The sequence below is a fragment of the Silurus meridionalis genome, chromosome 19 (genome assembly GCF_014805685.1).
Source record: "Silurus meridionalis isolate SWU-2019-XX chromosome 19, ASM1480568v1, whole genome shotgun sequence".
Taxonomy (NCBI): domain Eukaryota; kingdom Metazoa; phylum Chordata; class Actinopteri; order Siluriformes; family Siluridae; genus Silurus; species Silurus meridionalis.
The window spans coordinates 2,368,645-2,388,390 of NC_060902.1; the positions used below are offsets into that span (position 1 = coordinate 2,368,645).

Here is a 19,746-nt window from a genome sequence, read left to right on the forward strand (position 1 = left end):
GTGTGCGGGATGTGAGTGAGGAGCGTTCCGGGGTTGTGGGTCTGGTTTTTGCGGAGTTTTTGTGTTGTTTTTCGGGGCTCTTTGCGGCCTTGTGGTTCAGGGTGCACGCATACTTCCGTACTACACAGCACGCGACAGGTAGAGTAGTGCACTATTCTTTCCTAAGGCTCAGGGCGCTAGTGTGCATTCAGGCTTACTGAACCTTCAGCTCATTAAATGCGATTTAAATGTGTTTCAGCGCAACTTCAGCATCATCATGACCTCCTGGGATGCAAGAATCTCCTCTTTATTATTCAGTCCCACTCAGTTCTTGTCTCGCACCACCTCTGAGATGTTTTTAGCAGAACTTCTGGACAATCTGAGGGATGACAAAACAAATGACAGCAAGAAGGTAAGCAAAGATGGAGAAAATGAGTACTCAGTTTTCTTTATTTTCTTCTTTTTTTGTATAATTTCCAAGCCACCTACTGTTGATTTTTATTTATTATTTATAATATTATTATTATTGTTGTTGTTGTTGTTGTTATAGGTTGACATTGTCGTGGCCAGTTATCATCAATGGTATCATCAATGCTTCAAGTGTGCTGATTGTAATCACCCTTTAAACACCTCTTTGAATATTCAGACTTGGCTGTGTGTTACAAAAATATATTTCATGCACGGCAAAAAATACACTAATAAAAAAAGGGTAAAAAGCTCTATAACATCTTACATTGAAACCTAATAAAAATAAGAGGATGTATGGATTTTCTACAGTGGCTTAGAAAATCCCTTTAGAAGCTTTAGAACCTTTAAAAATGTCTTCCTCATGAAGTCTCAGGGTGTTTTTCCTTTACACCGTCACCACTGGATCGAACATTAGAGTTAACCTATAGGCACTAAAGTATGGATGGATAGATGGATGGATAGATGGATGGACTTTTGTGAATGAAGCTTGAAAGGTCACCAGCATGGCCTCCACAAGACCTCTAAACGTGTGCTGTTTTATCAGGTTACCAAGCCGTAAGCAGCAGATCCTTTAAGTCCAATCATCCCATTGACTTTTACACCCATTTGGGATGAGAGATCGGACTAGTTGGGCTAGCCTTAGCCTACCTTGTGTGGTCAGGACACTCAGTGATTCACCTGGTGTCTTTCCTTAGACCACATTTTTGTAATTATTGACCACTGCATAACCGAAACACCCCGAAAGACCTGCTGTTTGAGAGATACTTATACACATTGTATACATTGTATATAGCAGTTGCAGTGATGACTGGTAGCTGCACATTATTGCCTGATGTCCGATGTCGCACCATAAAAGAAAAATGTGCGGCAAGCAAAGAAATGATCAGGTGTATTTTGGATCAGGTGCCTTCATCGTTTTTCATTTGATTGTGAAACAAAAATTAGTTGTAAGATTTGAAACCTTTTGAACGTCATATAAGAATCTGAACGATTTTCTCTTCTGTTTATACTAGATACTCCTGTTGTCCGTATTCTTGGAGCATCCCACGGTCCTTTGCACGACCACGTCCGCTGGAGAGCAGACGGCGCATGAGCTCGTCTCTATTCTCAACTGTACTCCACAGAAATCGGTCGGTCTAAAATGCCACCTCCTGCTGGCCATCACCAGTGTTTTGATTTGCACCTCGTGCTTGGCCGACCGAACCAAAGTCGCGGAGGACTATTTGAGCTTTTTGTTTTCATTGATTCAGGACACAAACGATAATGTGGGAGGTCCGACTCATCACGCGGTCAGAGCCGGGGCTTGCGAGTGTCTCAGAGAAATGGAAACCTGCCAGCCAGGCCTTCTGTCTCAAAAGCTCGAGGCTCTTTATTACCTTAAGCAGCAGGAAACCACCGTTCTGCATCAGTCCTATTGCATGCTCTACACAGAGGTGCTCAAGAACGCGATCCGATTTTTGACACAAGAAAAGGATGTGGATAACGCTAAGCTTCGAGCGTCTTAGCGGGAAATGAAGGCTTTTTGTGGAAGTTTCCCCAGTTTACAAAGTCCAACCTGTCTGTCAGCATGGCTCAAGCTTCACAACTACCGACAACGCTGGACTTCAAAGAGCTGAAGTCCATAATGTCCTTAATCTTGGAGGAATCGTACTTGATGACGTCACCCTCACAGGCCGCCTTGCTTAGGGGGCTTGTCGAGGTGGTAGCGATGGTACCAGGCATCTCTCCGGCCATATTCAAGTCTCAGTTGCTCAGGCTTTTCGGAACGACTGAGGTCGAGCTGATGCACGCCACCCTGTTTATGAAAGGCACGTTCACAGATAGCCTCTTTACTGCTGAGGACGAACATTTCTTGCTTAAGCGGCTCGTAGGAATGGCGCAACATCCCCTTCTGAGAGTTCCCGAGAAGCTCTTTTACATTGACTGCATTCTTCACTTTCCTGAGAACAGACCTATCTCTAGCAGCGGAGAGGAGTGCTTGCCTGTCCTCATTACCCCTAAGCTTACTCTATCCCTCTTCCCTAGTGTATTCAATGACAGCACCACAATGCTTTCTAGACTGAACCTTCTCTGCCTGGTACACCTCGAGGCAAATGAGGAGGAGGACGGCCAAGGTTTGGGATATCTGCTCAATCATGTGATGGCTCTGCTCAGAATAGTGGACAAAAACGGCAGCAGGGAAACTGTGGTGACCTCTTTCAGAGCGATTTACGTATTCCTCGTGCACTTCAACCACATGGAGAATCTCTCAGAGAAACTTGTCCATCGGTTACGCGAGCTGTTTTCCAGAAATTGTCACCTCGCGCCAAATCTGATCAACCTCACCGACCGGATCCAGGAACGCCTTGAGGATTCGCTTTGGTCGGTCCGGTTGTTGAAAGCTCTTCAAAGGTGCATTGTGGAAATGCCTTCTTTGCAACTAACCCTTCAAAGCTTAGGTTGGCATCTCAAAATCTTGGCTCGGGTTGCACAGGAGAGTCAGATCACGCAGAAAAGTAGTATCTGCTTCCTCCGTGACATCCTCGTCAATTCGAACCTTTGCGAAAGGAGGAGCTGGCACGTCGGTACCGCTATCCTCGCGGTATGCCGCAATTTGCTTCAGCACCCTACGTTGAACCAAATGTTCATTGAACTGGCAGATCTTCTTCAGCACATGTCCAGACACTACGAGGACACGGACATTCAAGACCACGCTCGGTTTTACTACACCCTCCTTACCAACTTGTCTTGGAAAAACTTGCCAGTGTCTCGCCAATGCCCCCATCGGAGGACAGGCAAAAATCCGATCCTTGTCTACCATCACTGCAAACGAAGAACTTGGCAGTTGTTCGATAGTTCTCCAGACGGAGAGTTGTATCATTCAGCTTGAAAAGATTTCCCCAAATGATTCTCAGGATTTAGTTCAAACTGCAGAAGTCCCGACTCAGAAGGACTTATACGAGTTTTACCAAGAGCAACTAAAAACCCCCGGCTTTGCCTCAGAGGTCACGTTGAGGTACAACCTGACTCACGCAAACCTCACGGATCCTAGATTCGATCGTATCTTCACCATATGCTTGCATTTTGACGCAGACATGTCGCACTATGCGAAAGTCGAAGACATCTACGTGCCGTGCCTTTTCAGAGACAGGAAGCCGCAACGAGTCAGCGTGAACCTGAAGCCGTATCACCCGTACCCAACAAGATTACGAGTGAGCGCCATTTTCACCACGGAAGACGGCCAGTCCTGGCACACTCATCTACCTGATGTTAGAGTGTCATTCCCTGAGATATTTCTTCCTGTCCCTTTACCGCTAGGTACACCGCCTCAACTTAAAGAGGACATGTTTGATCGGATTTGGGATGCGCTAGCATCCGGGGAACCGAGCGCTTCAGAGACGAGCCTCTTTTGTTTTAAGGCTGAAGGTGACACTCTAGCGGATCTGATTAAGAATTTCCAGAGGTACGTGATTTCACAAGGACCGAACGGGTGGAAGGTCCTGTTTTTCCTTCCACCAACATTTCATGTTTTATTGAATATCAGAGAGGGCGAGGACAGTGTTCAAGTCAGCGTCGCGACAGACAACTGGGAACTGCTCCCTCACGTCAACTCCTACTTACAAAGCCTAACAGTGCCCTGTAACACAGCAACAGACAACAGATCTGGAATTGAGGAGCTCCGGGGTCCTGATATACCTTGTTAGCTGTTGTTGAATTTTTATTGAAATTGATTGAATATGTATTTTTTTAATTGCTTGTCTTGAAAATACAATTGTTTGCACCGAATGATATTTTGATGCCAAAGAAATTTACAGTATGGTGTATATTGACAAATAACTCAAATTGCAGTATTAATAAAAGAAAAATGTGCGGCAAGCAAAGAAATGATCAGGTGTATTTTGGATCAGGTGCCTTCATCGTTTTCATTTGATGCACGCCACCCTGTTTATGAAAGGCACGTTCACAGATAGCCTCTTTACTGCTGAGGACGAACATTTCTTGCTTAAGCGGCTCGTAGGAATGGCGCAACATCCCCTTCTGAGAGTTCCCGAGAAGCTCTTTTACATTGACTGCATTCTTCACTTTCCTGAGAACAGACCTATCTCTAGCAGCGGAGAGGAGTGCTTGCCTGTCCTCATTACCCCTAAGCTTACTCTATCCCTCTTCCCTAGTGTATTCAATGACAGCACCACAATGCTTTCTAGACTGAACCTTCTCTGCCTGGTACACCTCGAGGCAAATGAGGAGGAGGACGGCCAAGGTTTGGGATATCTGCTCAATCATGTGATGGCTCTGCTCAGAATAGTGGACAAAAACGGCAGCAGGGAAACTGTGGTGACCTCTTTCAGAGCGATTTACGTATTCCTCGTGCACTTCAACCACATGGAGAATCTCTCAGAGAAACTTGTCCATCGGTTACGCGAGCTGTTTTCCAGAAATTGTCACCTCGCGCCAAATCTGATCAACCTCACCGACCGGATCCAGGAACGCCTTGAGGATTCGCTTTGGTCGGTCCGGTTGTTGAAAGCTCTTCAAAGGTGCATTGTGGAAATGCCTTCTTTGCAACTAACCCTTCAAAGCTTAGGTTGGCATCTCAAAATCTTGGCTCGGGTTGCACAGGAGAGTCAGATCACGCAGAAAAGTAGTATCTGCTTCCTCCGTGACATCCTCGTCAATTCGAACCTTTGCGAAAGGAGGAGCTGGCACGTCGGTACCGCTATCCTCGCGGTATGCCGCAATTTGCTTCAGCACCCTCGTTGAACCAAATGTTCATTGAACTGGCAGATCTTCTTCAGCACATGTCCAGACACTACGAGGACACGGACATTCAAGACCACGCTCGGTTTTACTACACCCTCCTTACCAACTTGTCTTCGGAAAAACTTGCCAGTGTCCTCGCCAATGCCCCCATCGGAGGACAGGCAAAAATCCGATCCTTGTCTACCATCACTGCAAACGAAGAACTTGGCAGTTGTTCGATAGTTCTCCAGACGGAGAGTTGTATCATTCAGCTTGAAAAGATTTCCCCAAATGATTCTCAGGATTTAGTTCAAACTGCAGAAGTCCCGACTCAGAAGGACTTATACGAGTTTTACCAAGAGCAACTAAAAACCCCCGGCTTTGCCTCAGAGGTCACGTTGAGGTACAACCTGACTCACGCAAACCTCACGGATCCTAGATTCGATCGTATCTTCACCATATGCTTGCATTTTAACGCAGACATGTCGCACTATGCGAAAGTCGAAGACATCTACGTGCCGTGCCTTTTCAGAGACAGGAAGCCGCAACGAGTCAGCGTGAACCTGAAGCCGTATCACCCGTACCCAACAAGATTACGGTGGCGCCATTTTCACCACGGAAGACGGCCAGTCCTGGCACACTCATCTACCTGATGTTAGAGTGTCATTCCTGAGATATTTCTTCCTGTCCCTTTACCGCTAGGTACACCGCCTCAACTTAAAGAGGACATGTTTGATCGGATTTGGGATGCGCTAGCATCCGGGGAACCGAGCGCTTCAGAGACGAGCCTCTTTTGTTTTAAGGCTGAAGGTGACACTCTAGCGGATCTGATTAAGAATTTCCAGAGGTACGTGATTTCACAAGGACCGAACGGGTGGAAGGTCCTGTTTTTCCTTCCACCAATATTTCATGTTTTATTGAATATCAGAGAGGGCGAGGACAGTGTTCAAGTCAGCGTCGCGACAGACAACTGGGAACTGCTCCCTCACGTCAACTCCTACTTACAAAGCCTAACAGTGCCCTGTAACACAGCAACAGACAACAGATCTGGAATTGAGGAGCTCCGGGGTCCTGATATACCTTGTTAGCTGTTGTTGAATTTTTATTGAAATTGATTGAATATGTATTTTTTTAATTGCTTGTCTTGAAAATACAATTGTTTGCACCGAATGATATTTTGATGCCAAAGAAATTTACAGTATGGTGTATATTGACAAATAACTCAAATTGCAGTATTAATAAAAGAAAATCACACAATTCTTATGCATTTTATTCTGTTTCAATGATCATTTTCAGGCAGCAATGTTGCAAAATTTAGGCAAAAGCAACAAGTTTTGTCTATTTTGCAAAACATTCGAAGTAAATCTTCTTACAGAACATGTGACAAATCCTCACGTAAAGGAATAGGATGATATGACCACCTTGTTCCGACCAATCAGAATTGAGAATTCCACAGCGCTGAACATTCGTGCGTCCATTCCAGTCACATCTGAGGAAACAATGGATTCTTTACTGACCACATAATATACACGAGTCTCCTATGACTTATGAATTTTCAAGACTGGAAACTTTCCAGGAATAAACTGCAATCACATGCACACTTATCTCAAGGTTACTGAGGCCACGCCCCCTACCTGCACTATGCATTCCTCATAACATATAAAACACCATTTCTCGAATCCGGCACACGGAATGATGTCAAAAATGTCCATCTTGGCGAGTTTTCACGTAAATTACATAAATATAACGTGCTGTGAGCAATTCTGCAAAAAATTAGACTGACAATTAATTAATTAATTTATTATATTTATATATGGTAATGTTCATATAAATTTCTAATTAATTCCAGTTTCCAACTTGGAATATTTTTCAAAATTCCCACAGATGAAATTCCTGGAAAGTTTGATGAAAGTCTGAAAATTTACCCCCATGCAACCCCCAACCACAAATTTATTCTTCTAAAGCTTTGCCCACTTCCCCACTCGTGTAACTTTGTTATTACTATTTCTGATTATTTATTTTTTTGCAGTTAGATCAGATTATGTCTTACACGTACACACACTCCGGTCAGTTTGAAAGACCCCCGAAGTTTGGTCCGGTGCTGGACGGCAGAGCGCTGCTTTGACTGTTCAGGAGTTTGTCAATTACACTGATTTCAGCATCCCGCTTTTCGACGTCTTCTATCGGGGTCCAGGACATGTCATGCTGCAGTTTGTAAGCGCCAAGGAACTCGTGTGGACAACTGGGACCCCATTCCTTTAAATAAATAAAGCATTTTTGATAGCATGGATGGGCCCGTTTACAATTACTGTAACAAATTTCATTTATTTTTCTTTTATAGAAGTCCATAACAGCACTTTTCCCTCTGCTATAATGCTGCTTACGCTTTCCATTAAGAATATTACATGAGCTTCAGATGAATGCTTTACCTTCGGGGAGAGTATAGAGAAGTACCGCTGGCCTGATTCACGTGTGTACAGGTAATACATGTTTCCTGGCTTCTTCACAACATTGCAGGCTGCGTGGTGGAGATCGGCGTCCCTCTTTGCATCCTCTAACACCTGATATACAATATATTTAGAGGAGAAATAACAAACAGTTCATCTTAAATGGATTTTAACCGATAGCCAGGTTGGATCGTATTTGCCGATAACCAATTAAACACCCGATAGTTTGTAAAATGGATACTGGATAAAAAAATAAATAAAAAAAAGAAGAAAACCCAACGTAACACTCCATCTAAAAAAAATATTGACCTTCCTTTAAAATAAATGTAATTTCAATGCTCTAGCTTTTGTGAAGATATTTATAGATGGCCATTTAAAGCATGACTGTTTGGATTTATAAGATTCCATTTTTAACATTACCTAAAGTTAATAAAGGCTTTAAAAGTGTTGCTGATTGTTTGTTAGTTAAGTTAAACATTTACTAATACCTTTTTAAATAAAGTTCGTTTTCAAACAGCGCTGTAGAGGCGGCTCCTGTATAATCACAACAGACCTTCACAGCTGCTCTGGAAACAAACGCGACCCGGAAAAACTATGGGAATGGATTTTTGACGATAGCGCCAGCAATCGGCAAACGTCGTCAATTAATCGGTAAAACCGATGAATCGGTGGATCTTGAGTACCTGTAGAGTAGTATTGCATCCTTCATATCTCCAAAAGTTTTAAAGTTAAATTCGGGAAGTGTTCCATTCCTCTTGTCCTCTTCAATTCCGCAAAAAATATGCTTTTTGTCTGTTTAAGCATTAAATATAACCATAATGTCCAGGACTGTTCTCTCTTGTTATTACAGTTATATACAATCTTTCCTTTAACAGTTTTTCTTTATTTTTCTTTAATAAATAATAAAACAAAACAATCCCATTCACAGTCATTTGACTGAGAAACCGTAAAGAACTCCGTTCTTCCTTCATGGACCACGATTACGCACATGTATTCTTTTAATTTGGCATGTACAGTACAAGCGAGCTGTTCTAACCTTCACCACTGTCAAAACCGCTGTTATAGAAAATGAACAAAACGATCAGATCTGAGAATTCCACAACAATGCGATCGGAATGTTTTTCACCTTCCTCGCTTGCTCCTGCAGGTATCTTATTTGATCCGCGATGACTGTCAACCTGTTGCAAGCGTTTGCTCGAATAAATTCGTCTCCCTTAAGAAAAAACAAGGACATGCTGTTGAATAGCAGGAACGGTATGATGTGCAAAGATCGATCTGAAAACTTTTCTGCGTACCTTCTGAACATGCTCAGCCAGAGCCACGAGGTCCATGGGATCTCCCACTCGGTTGGTGTGGTAAGAGCTCACCAGTTCCAGGCTGTTTGGTTTGCTGTTGGTTTCCACCAGCGTGACTGAAAATATTAACATGAAACGTCAATGACAGAAGGATCAGGTGCTGATAAGCTGTAACATCTAAATTGAACTAAATATATATATATCCATCCATCCTAAGTGATAACAGCTGTGCGTCGTATAAATGTTCAAAGCCACACGTCTATTCATCATATTTATGTTTTTTTCCGCTAGACAGAACCATACAAATGTGTGTATCTTGTATTGGATTTGGAGAAGCGCCATGTGTCTAACATCCAGCAGCTCCGTGATGTCATTAAGGAGGAGTGGAAGAGGATCCCAACAACAACCTGTGCAGCTCTGGTGAATTCCATACCAGGAGGATTAAAGCAGTGCTACATAACAATGGTGCTCACACACAATATTGACACTTTGGTCACAGTTTTGACATGTTCACTGAGGGTGCACGCACTTTTGTTGGCAGTTATTTAGACAATAATGACTGTATGTTGAGTTATTTTCAGAGAACAGTAAATCTGTACTGCTATCCAAACTGCACATTAAGTAATTATATATATATATATATATATATATATATATATATATATATATATATATATTTATATATATATATATATATATATATATATATATATATATATATATATATAATGAGGAAAAGGCTGATTATAGGAACAAATTGATGTAATCTTTTTTTTTTTTGACTGCTTCAAAACAGCATAAAGTTTGATGCGAAAGAACGAAAGATGGCTTTTACTTGTCACGTGTACATTACAACACAGTCAAATTCTTTGCATATCTCAGCTAAGTTTGGAGGCTGGGGTCAGAGTGCGGGGTCAGAGTGCGGGGTCAATCATGATACAGGGCCTTGCTCAAGGGCCCCAAAAGTGGCAGCTTGACAATAGTGGGGCTTGAACTCCTTACCTTTAGAGTCCTTATATAATAGTGCACTTTATAATAGTAAAAAAAATAAATCTCAAGATATTTATTATGAATTATAATTATAGTGAAGTTAGATTTTCTCTAAAAGAATGATCAGCTGTAAAAGAAGTGTGTATAAAGACAAAGTGCATTATTTTATCCTGTTATAAAACCTGGTTGTCATTATTTTTTATTCCTGATAGTCCTGTAAATACAGTGTTTATGCTCAGTGTCCACGCTGTATTCTGACCTGTGTTTCCTCTGTCACTCTGATTCACCAAACTCACAGCTTTATCCATTTGCCAGCGCGGATGATGACCTATATTATTCTAATATTAAGATTTAATTAAAGTTAAAAATTATATCAAAAGAGTGCATTAATGTTTATATCATTTCAATTCTAGTTTCATTAACAACGAGCCATAAAAAATATACAGATTCGGCAAGACAACTTTGCCAGCCTGCTCTTTCCTGGGTCTTTCTCATGTGTTAGTAGGCTTACTCAAACGCCTGACGAAAAACACAGACAAAAATAGTTTCTCGCGACAAAACTACATTTTTGTAAATAATACTGTAATTTATGTAGAATAAGATATTATAAGTGTAAGTGGAATAATAATATTTTAATTTATAAATAAATAATTTGTTCCAGCACTTTGTGGTCACCGAAAATATGATTAAGGCCCAACGCGTCAACCGAGCCGCCATCTTGGAAAGGTCATCTGTTTTATATTTGCACTAATAAATATAAAATATATTTTTGTTTATTTAGTTTTTGCTTAAATCGATGTTTAGTTAAATTATGAGTGCAATTATATAAATCAAAGTATTTCTGCTCCTACAGCCCCGCCCACTATATCTACAACTTTACATACCATAGATACTATTTTTTTATTGTACACTTAATCATTCAACATTCATACCATAATGAAATATTACAAACATATTCATATTTTATAAAGGAAGGAAAAGAATGAGAAAAAAAACGTAAAAAAAAAGAAAGAGAAAATAGAATAACAAGAAGGGTAGACATATATTATTATATTATTTTTAAAAAGGAGGAGTTTAGATTTTTAAGTGTAATCATGGTTCTGGTTGCTTTCCGACTTGTAAGGTTTTAAAATAAATGTGTAAGTCAGTTTTGAAGTGATTTACATTTACGTTTGTGTACATAAACTTATTTATTTAGAGTTTCAACTCCGCCCACTCCAACTACAACCCCGCCCACTACAGATACAAACCCAACTACAACCCCGCCCTTTATAACCATCGCCCCGCCCACTTCCTTGGACAGGAGTGAAAAGTTTGCAGGTTTTGGTGGAGATCTGGGATGAAAGTTCTTCTCGAGGAGGTCCCGATGTTCACCATGATGTCCTCCGCGGTGCGCCTCCTGGCTCCTCTCCTCCTCCTGCTGTTCTTCACCGTTCCCGAGCCGGGATCCTGTGAGGCGGAGGTCAGCGGCGTCCTGGAGCCGTACGACCTGCTGTTCGACAACGCCGTGGAGGCGTACTATAAGCAGGACTGGCTCTCGGTCATCCTGAACATGGAGCGAGCGCTGAGGACCAAAGAGACGGTGCGCAGTGCGAAGGCGCGGTGTCGCCGGTCGTGCGCCGACCTCGCCGCCTTCCAGAGCGCCGGAGCCCACGAGCCCGTCCCGCTGCCCGGCGCCGGTCCCGTGGAGGACCTCGGCTTCTTCCAGCGCATCCTGCAGAGGGCCGACTGCATGAGACGCTGCGAGGAGGAGAAACTCGGGCCGTCGTCCGTGCACAAGATCAGCGACGAGGTGGAGCTCGAGTTTAAGAAAAGGACGCCTTATAATTACCTGCAAGTGGCTTATTTCAAGGTAAACGCAAAAATCCTCTCATTCACTGCCCTTCTTCGCATGTAACACTTCCCTTCATGCACCTTTCAAAGGACTTCTTTCACCAAGAAACACACGAAATAAACGCTTTAATAAACCCTTATAATAAACCACAAGTTATTTTTCACGTCCCAATGATGAATGAACTTTTCAAGGAATCGACTCTTTCGAATCCCAAAACGACTCACTGCCTTTATTTCAAGAGTTCACTTACATTTTATCTTTGAGAATTTACTTTCGCAATCTGATGCGTTACAGATAACCGATTCGCTTTCCATTGACTTAAAATCTCGTTAAATAATTAAAAAATCACTAATTTACTAATCCCATTGTAAGTATACAGCTCTGTTGACTCATTATCGGTCATGACGTTCTAGCTATTGATTTCTCTTATACCAGTTATCAATTACGAGTAGTTTCATAAAATATTGATTCGAATTTACATGAAAAATGTAGAATTGCTAACATTTCCCCCAAAAAACACTGGTTTTCTATTCGAGTCGACTCTCAGCCAGAGGAGTCGATTCCTTTCCAAACGACCCCCCTCTCTCCAGTGATTTTCGGGTGCCACGTCTTTAGGTGGAGTTAAAGTGGTACGTGCCGAGACACATTTAAAGTTGCTGGAAAGTTCCCTCAAAGTCAGCGATATTTCCATTCAATCCTGAATGATAAAAATATTTAGCATTTTATATAAAATTAAATTAAACAAAACTGCTTTTATTCTCTATTCAAGTGCTAACGTGAGATGGTACATCCCAAATAGGATCAAAAGCGGTAACCATGGTGATGTTTTTTGGCGTATGCGGAAGTAATTAGTTTATTAACTTGTAATAACTTGAATATAAACTGTAATTAGGATAAAAATACCAATACAAATATACCATTAAAATTTAAATATTTAATATACTATAATCTTTTTTATTCAAACCGATATCTTATATCCTTATGTCCTAATTCATTATTTTTTCATTAGATTAATTTATTTATTAGAAATTTTTCAACGTTTCACCACATCAAAGATTATGAATTTGTTATTGCGTGACATTTTTCTTTATAAAATATTGTTCCTCTCACCCTGTAACTTTGACGTAATTCCAAATGCAGTATATGATAAATATTTTTGTCAGTTTGCCATTTTATAATAATAAAAATAGTTTTTTTGTAAATCCAGCACAGTATAACTTATGCAATGACAATTGTAATTAATACGATCGATGCGCGCGTGTCCGCAGATAAACAAGCTGGATAAAGCTGTTGCCGCGGCGAACACGTTCTACATAGCGAACCCGGACCACATGGAGATGAGACAGAACCTGGAATATTACGGCATGATGGCAGGCGTGCAGGACACGGACTATAAGGACCTCGAGGCCAGGCCGCACATGGTGAGACGCATTGGTGATGTCGAAACGCTCGGGATCGCCTTTACACTGAGTTAAAAATGACACGTAAGATGCGATGTTTCAGGACGAGTTTCTGGACGGGAAGCGGCTGTACAGCGCAGACGATTTTCCCTCCTCCATCGGATACTTCGAGAAGGCGCTCGAGGAGTATTTCGACGCCGACGCGGAGTGCCGGGCGCTGTGCGAGGGCGAGTACGAATACGACGGATACAACTACATGGAGTACAGCGCCGACCTTTTCCAGTCCATCACAGGCAAGTGGCGGCGGGTTTCGTTTTAGAGAGCGTTTCCTGTGTATCGGTGTTTACACGGCTGATTCTTTTCCTACAGATCACTACCTGTACGTTCTGAACTGCAAGCAGAACTGCGCTGTGGAGCTGGCGTCCACCGCCGGAAGTCAAAAACCGTTCGAAGACTTCCTGCCTTCACATTTGAACTACCTCCAGTTTTCCTACTATAACAGTACGACGCATGATCAGTTCATCCCAGTAGCCCATTTGTTTAAGAGCGTATCAAACGCATGTTGAAAACCGTGTCTCTTTTTCCAGGTGAGCAGTACGAGAAGGCCATCGAATGTGCTAAAACCTTCCTCCTTTTCCATCCTGACGATCAAGTGATGAAGCAGAACTTGGCGTATTACTCAGTCATACTGGGAGAAGATAAAGCTGCTGCTATTACAGCCAGAAAGGTTCTCACATCCTACACGACTCTACTAACGTTTATCAGAGCTGAACAATTTTGTCTGGTTGTTTGACCCCCGTTCGCATTTCCGCCTGGTGTTTATTTACCTTTTGGCTTGTTGAAACGTCACAGCAATGAATAAAAAACACTTAAAGGCGAGGACAGTTCTGCATTTGGTCTGAAGTAAAACAGCAGACAAAAAACATGAAGAAATTATGTTCCACTAGATTTTTGGAGATTGTAGGTGAGGTGAGGAGACCTGGGGTGCAGTCAGCGTTCACATTCACACTCAAGGGTTGAGTTCAGAGCTTTATAGCAGGAGATCTTCCACTTCAACCCATGTAAAGCATAACTTCATGGAGCTGGCATTGCCATGCTGGAACAAGGTTTGGGTCTCCCAGTACAAGCGAAGGGTAAATTTCATTCCACAGCATCCAAAGACGTCTTATACAATAACAGTTTGCAGAAGAAGCACATATGGCTGAAAAGTCGGGTGTCCCAATACTTTTGGGGATGTAATTGGTAATAAAGTATTGATGTGGTTATTACTCTTGTGCCTCCAGGTGGTTGAGCAGTACATCAAAAATTCCTTGCTGGAGAAAGAGCTCTTGTACTTTGGATATGAAATTTTTGGAATCGCGTTCGTCGATCCGGTAAGTGTTGTTTTTTTTTATCCCAAACCTGACGTTCGTTATGTATTCTGATTTCCTCACGCACTCTCTCTCTCTCTCTCTCTCTCTCTCTCTCTCTCTCTCTCTCCTTGTGTTTTTCAGGACACGTGGACACCGGAAGAGATCATGCCTAAGAAACTCAGGGACAAGCAAAAGTAATAAACAATTCTGATATTTGATTCTTAACCCTGAGATCTGCAGTGAGTACACTATATGGTTAAGAGTATTGGGACACCTGCGGTTGAAGGCTTTGGTCTTTGGATGCTGTAGCATGACATTTTTCTTTCACTTGAACTAGGAGACCCAAAACCCGTTCCAGCATGACAATGCCCCTGTGCACAAACAAATCTTCTGGTCAGGTGTCCACAAACTTTTGTCCATATACTGTGCAGTTGAAACTTTTAACGTTTCTTGTCAGGTGGCATTTTCTTCACATATATATAATATAAAGTTTGATCTATTCTTTTATTAATGTTTTTATTGATTTTGCTTTAAAAAAACTTTTTCTACAATATACTAAACATCTTCAGGACCGAGGACGTTCTTAATGTGCGTGTGTGTGTGTGTGTGTATATGAGGTAGAGACAGCAGTATAAAATGTTTTTGTTTGATATTGTGTGTATATATAAAATCATCGTCAGCCTCTCAGAGCATGTGTCTGTGGTGTTCAGGGCTGACAGAGAGACCGCAGCTCGTATCACAGAGGAGATCAGCAATCTCATGAAGGACATCGAGACGCTAGTGGAGGAGAAGAACAAGGAGTCATCGGACATAGCCACACTACTTAAAGATGGTGAGCATGGCGATGGTTGCACACACCCTTAAGAAAAATCAAAATCAAGATGAAATGTGTTTAAATGTACTATGTGTTGCTGCTAGGGTCAGTACATTGACACCTCCTCCAGAGGACAGCTTGGTGCTCGACGGCATCACGGTCAGCATGACGTCCAAAACTCTGAACGGTTCCCAGAGAGTCGTGCTGGACGGAGTCATCACAGCCGACGAGTGCCGCGAATTACACCGCCTTTCAAACGTACGTGTTTCGATTCTCTGTACTGAATAAACCCCCCGTGTGATACAGGGATACAGGTGTCTCACACGCGGAGTGAGATTTCATGATTCTGACTCCTGAGTCATGATTCAGGAGTCAGAGGAGTCACGATTCATGACAGGAGACTTCAGATTATGACTTGAGGAGTCATGATTCAGGAGTCGGAGGAGTCACGATTCATGACTTGACATGAGGAGTCATGATTCAGGAGTCATTTTTTGCACATAGTGTAGCTTAGAACATTTCTTGAACATATCTAATGCATACAAAAGTATTCTTAGAAATGAGGAAAAGAAAATCAGACAGAAAAACAAATAAATTCTGGATAAATAAAAAGAAAGTAAAGATGCCTTGTACTTGTCACATGTTGATACACTATCCCTGGGGCAAAGAGGGTTTAAGGGCCTTTCTCAAGGGCCCCAAGAGAGACAATACCGGGGCTTGAACCCACAACCTTCCGTTTACATTCATGCATTTGGCAGACGCCCTTATCTTCAATTCAGAGGCTGTGTGCTTGCTGTAGCACCTTTCTGTCGTAGTTTATCATGAAACAGATGATCAGGAGAATCAGAGTAGGTGTGTGTCCTGCTCAAGTGAAGCTCAGCATTGCAAACGTGTTCAGTTACCACGTTTGACCTTTTTGCTTTAGACGGCGGCGCAGAAAGGCGACGGCTACCGGGGAAGGCCGAGCCCTCACTCTCCCAGCGAGATGTTCCAGGGTGTCACTATTCTCAAAGCGCTCAAGGTGAGACTTTTGTGGAAAGTTCTTCTACATCGTGTTTTTTTTTTTTTTTTTCTAAAGATTGTCGTTATGGTATTTAGATGTCTGTGATGTTACCATTTGTCCACTCCTGTAGATCAGACCTGAGATATGTGTGTGTGTGTGTGTGTGTGTGTGTGTGTGTGTGTGTGTGTGACAGCTCGGTCAGGAAGGCGTGCTCCCCCTGAAGAGCGCTCGTCTGTTCTTTGACCTTAGCGAGAAGGTGCGCAAAGTGGTGGAGTCATACTTCAGCCTCCAGTCTCCTCTGTACTTCTCCTACTCGCACCTGGTTTGCCGCTCCGCCATCGAAGGTGAGAGGAGCTACATCCTGCAGCTCGAATCTGAGAAGTAGATCTACGTATCGTTCAGGCCAAAAATCTGTACACCTAAGTGAAGATATTCAATCTCATTTTTTTTTAACAAAAGTATTGAACCCCCTTCTTCTATGTCAGTACCTTTACTAATGCTCTTGTGGCTGAACGACAAAATCACAAAATCTAGTGGAACATCTTCCCAGAAGAACGGGAAGCAAATGGGGATTAAATGTAGATTAAGATGTTTAATAACCAAATACCAGTCGTATGCTCAGGTATCCAGGAACATTTGTTGATATTGTGTATATGCGTGTTCCTGTGCAGAGAAACAAGAAGACCGAGACGACCTGAGCCACCCGGTGCACGTGGATAACTGCCTCCTGATCTCCGAGCTGAACGAGTGCATCAAAGAGCCGCCAGCATACACACACCGAGACTACAGGTACAACCACGAAACACCAGCGAGCACAACACACAGCCGCGATTCGGTTGTGAGCGCAGTGTAACAGCGTCCGGCCTTTTTCCCCTCAGCGCCATCCTGTACCTCAACGACGACTTCGAAGGAGGAGATTTCATCTTCACCGAGCTCGATGCCAAAACCATCACGGTAAGAAGTTCTCAGATGTGTGCATTAGGAACGTGCTGTAAAGTTTTAGCACTGTGTGTGTGTGTGTGTGTGTGTGTGTGTGTGTGTGTGTGTGTGTGTGTATACCATAAGGTATTTTTCATAACACTTACTGCTTACTTCACTTCCTAAACAGGATTATCTTTCAGAAATGATTTCTCCTTCATATTCATTCACTCTCTTGCTCTCTCTCTGTCTCTCTCTCTCTCTCTCTCTCTCTCTCTCTCTCTCTCTCTCTCTCTGTTTGTGTCTCTGTCTGTCTCATTCTGTGTCTCATTATGTCTTTCTTTCTCTCTCTATCTGTCCATGTCCCTCTCTCTGTCTGTCGGTGTCTCTGTCTCCTTTTGTTTCTCTCTCTGTCTGTCTGTCTGTTTTATTGTGTGTCTCTCCTTCTGTTTTTCTTTCTCTCTATCTCTATGTCTCTCTCTCTCTCTGTCGGTCTTATTCTGTGTCTCATTGTGTGTCTCTCCTTCTGTTTCTCTCTCTGTCTCTTTCTGTTTCTCTCTCTCTGTCTGTCTGTCTGTGTCTCATTCTGTTTCTTTTTCTGTTTCTTTATCTCTCTTTGTGTGTGTGTGTCTCTCTCTCTCTCTCTCTCTCTCTCTCTCTCCAGGCGGTGGTGAAGCCTCAGTGTGGTCGTATCGTGGCATTCGGGGCTGGGAAGGAGAATCCTCATGGTGTGCGAGCAGTAAAGAGAGGACAGAGATGTGCAGTGGCTCTGTGGTTCACTCTCGATCCTCGACACAACGAGAAGGTGAGACTCAGTACACTGTCTTTTATCACTAATATACCTTCATCTTCATCTTCATCTCTCTTACCATCACATTATGGTAGTAGACTGTGGACAGTCTGTCTGTCTGTCTGTCAGTCTGTCCTGATAATGCTTGTAGATCTATCTATCTATCTATCTATCTATCTATCTATCTATCTATCTATCTATCTATCTATCTATCTATCTATCTATCTATCTATCTATCTATCTGCACAAGAACACAAAAGTTCTTGTAAACATTAAAATAATGAGTTTAATATGTCTGAAGCTCTTGATGACAGAAATCAGGCTGATTTGAATGTTTTCAGTATAAAATCTTTATGGAAATCTGAACATGTTGGTTACACTGAATATACAATAAACATCTCGGATGATCTCCTGCCTTCATTTCACTCTCCCACTTTTCCATGTTCCTCAGGAGCGAATCCAGGCGGAAGAGCTGTTAAAAATGCTCTCCAGCCCACTGAACGCAGACTTCCAGAGATCGGAGGAGGACAGGAGCGACGAGGCGATGCCGGAGAAGGACAGCGTGAAACCTGATGGAGAAAAAACAACCACAGAAAAGGAAGAAGAAACAAAAACACCCAGGGAAGAGCAAACGATTGAAAAACCAGAGGAGAAGAAGGAGACGAGCACCGACTCGAAAGCAGAGACGAAGATGGTAAGCAAAACCAAACCCCCGAAATCCACATCGACGGTAAAATCGAAAGCTAAAACGGCGACGAAAAGCAAACCAGCAGGAAAAGTGAAGACGAAAACGAAAGAGGCAGAAAAGTCCAAAACAGCAGACAAAAAGGAAAAGTTAGCCGACAAGAAGAAAACAAAAACGTCATCCAAACAGCTGAAAACAAAAAGCTCAAAATCAGACTCTCAGAAGAAAAAAGATGAATTATGAGCTTTTTTTTTTTTTTTTTTTGTGAATTTGTTTTTTCTTTTGACTGAAAATGACAACCTGATTCAGAATTTTTGATATTTTCTTCTTTGCTACTTTTTTATTATGAAAAAAAAAAAACTCCAGGACACAAAGAAATGCAGCAACAAACTGTTACGGAATATTCCTACCAAAAAGATACGAGCCATACCTGAAATAAAATCATTTTATTTTAACAATGTGTGTGTCTCATTATTATTATTATTATTATTATTATTATTCCTTTTATTTATTTATTTATTTATTTATTTATTCTTTTTGTTTTTCTGGCTCATATTCGAGCTCTTTTTGTTAGAAACAATGACATTGCAAATGTACAGTATCTAAAAAATACACACTATATCCACCCTTGAAAGTTACAGACATACCTTTTTGTTTTGTTGTATATGTTTAATCCTTATATGTGGCTAATAATAAGAAATTACAGAAAAATAAATACATACATCAAGAAAATAAATCCTTAATCCTTTAATAATTAGGGTTGTACAGAACCTGCCTTTAATTTAGGGTTGTTTTTTTTTTTGGAAAACAAAGCAAGAAAATGTCAAAATTGTCACCACTATGAGCCTTCTTCGATCACCTTTTGTAAAAATATAAGATAATAATACCATTAAAGCACCGAAACTATCGATACTCCAGGATTCCCAGTTTCTAGGAGAACCTGCTGGTTGGTGTGATGTGAGATGTGAGACAGAGGTTTTATTTAACGTCTTGGAAGAATTTCTTTAGGAATGATCTGTTCTGCATTCATGTAAATGGGCACTAGATGGCAG

General features: G+C 41.9%; 3 protein-coding genes and 1 pseudogene across 4 annotated transcripts in view; 3 read left to right on the top strand and 1 right to left on the bottom strand.

The window, feature by feature from the left end:
* The window catches only part of ap5b1 (adaptor related protein complex 5 subunit beta 1), a 4,425-nt gene extending 132 nt beyond the window's left edge, over positions 1 to 4,293 (top strand). The window contains 5 exon segments of the mRNA XM_046875683.1: positions 1 to 138; positions 239 to 391; positions 1,461 to 1,944; positions 1,947 to 3,192; positions 3,194 to 4,293. The exon segment at positions 1 to 138 is cut by the window's left edge and continues 132 nt beyond it. Of these exon segments, the coding sequence (XP_046731639.1) occupies positions 257 to 391; positions 1,461 to 1,944; positions 1,947 to 3,192; positions 3,194 to 4,130 (2,802 nt within the window). The 5' untranslated portion in view covers positions 1 to 138; positions 239 to 256 and the 3' untranslated portion in view covers positions 4,131 to 4,293.
* Positions 4,294 to 5,012: 719 nt separating this feature from the next.
* On the top strand, positions 5,013 to 6,423 carry LOC124402571 (annotated as a pseudogene).
* c19h1orf50 (chromosome 19 C1orf50 homolog) lies at positions 6,421 to 10,397 on the bottom strand. 2 transcript variants are annotated; one of them, XM_046875690.1, is made up of 6 exons: positions 10,158 to 10,397; positions 8,909 to 9,024; positions 8,740 to 8,826; positions 7,596 to 7,727; positions 7,217 to 7,422; positions 6,421 to 6,655 (listed from the first exon to the last, which is right to left on the bottom strand). In XM_046875690.1, the coding sequence occupies exons 1-5, from the start codon at positions 10,204 to 10,206 to the stop codon at positions 7,234 to 7,236; spliced, it is 573 nt and encodes a 190-aa protein (XP_046731646.1). In that variant the 5' UTR covers positions 10,207 to 10,397; the 3' UTR covers positions 6,421 to 6,655; positions 7,217 to 7,233. The 2 variants fall into 2 exon arrangements, with proteins under 2 accessions (XP_046731646.1, XP_046731645.1); XM_046875689.1 differs by having other exon boundaries at positions 7,223 to 7,422; positions 10,158 to 10,396.
* A 774-nt stretch (positions 10,398 to 11,171) lies between these two features.
* On the top strand, positions 11,172 to 18,937 carry p3h1 (prolyl 3-hydroxylase 1). The gene is made up of 15 exons (XM_046875684.1): positions 11,172 to 11,750; positions 13,001 to 13,153; positions 13,236 to 13,425; positions 13,502 to 13,633; positions 13,720 to 13,859; positions 14,416 to 14,505; positions 14,626 to 14,678; positions 15,195 to 15,316; positions 15,402 to 15,556; positions 16,224 to 16,319; positions 16,495 to 16,645; positions 16,973 to 17,090; positions 17,180 to 17,255; positions 17,884 to 18,024; positions 18,461 to 18,937. Exons 1-15 carry the CDS (start codon positions 11,238 to 11,240, stop codon positions 18,935 to 18,937), a joined length of 2,607 nt encoding a protein of 868 aa, XP_046731640.1. The 5' UTR covers positions 11,172 to 11,237.
* Positions 18,938 to 19,746: the final 809 nt, after the last annotated feature.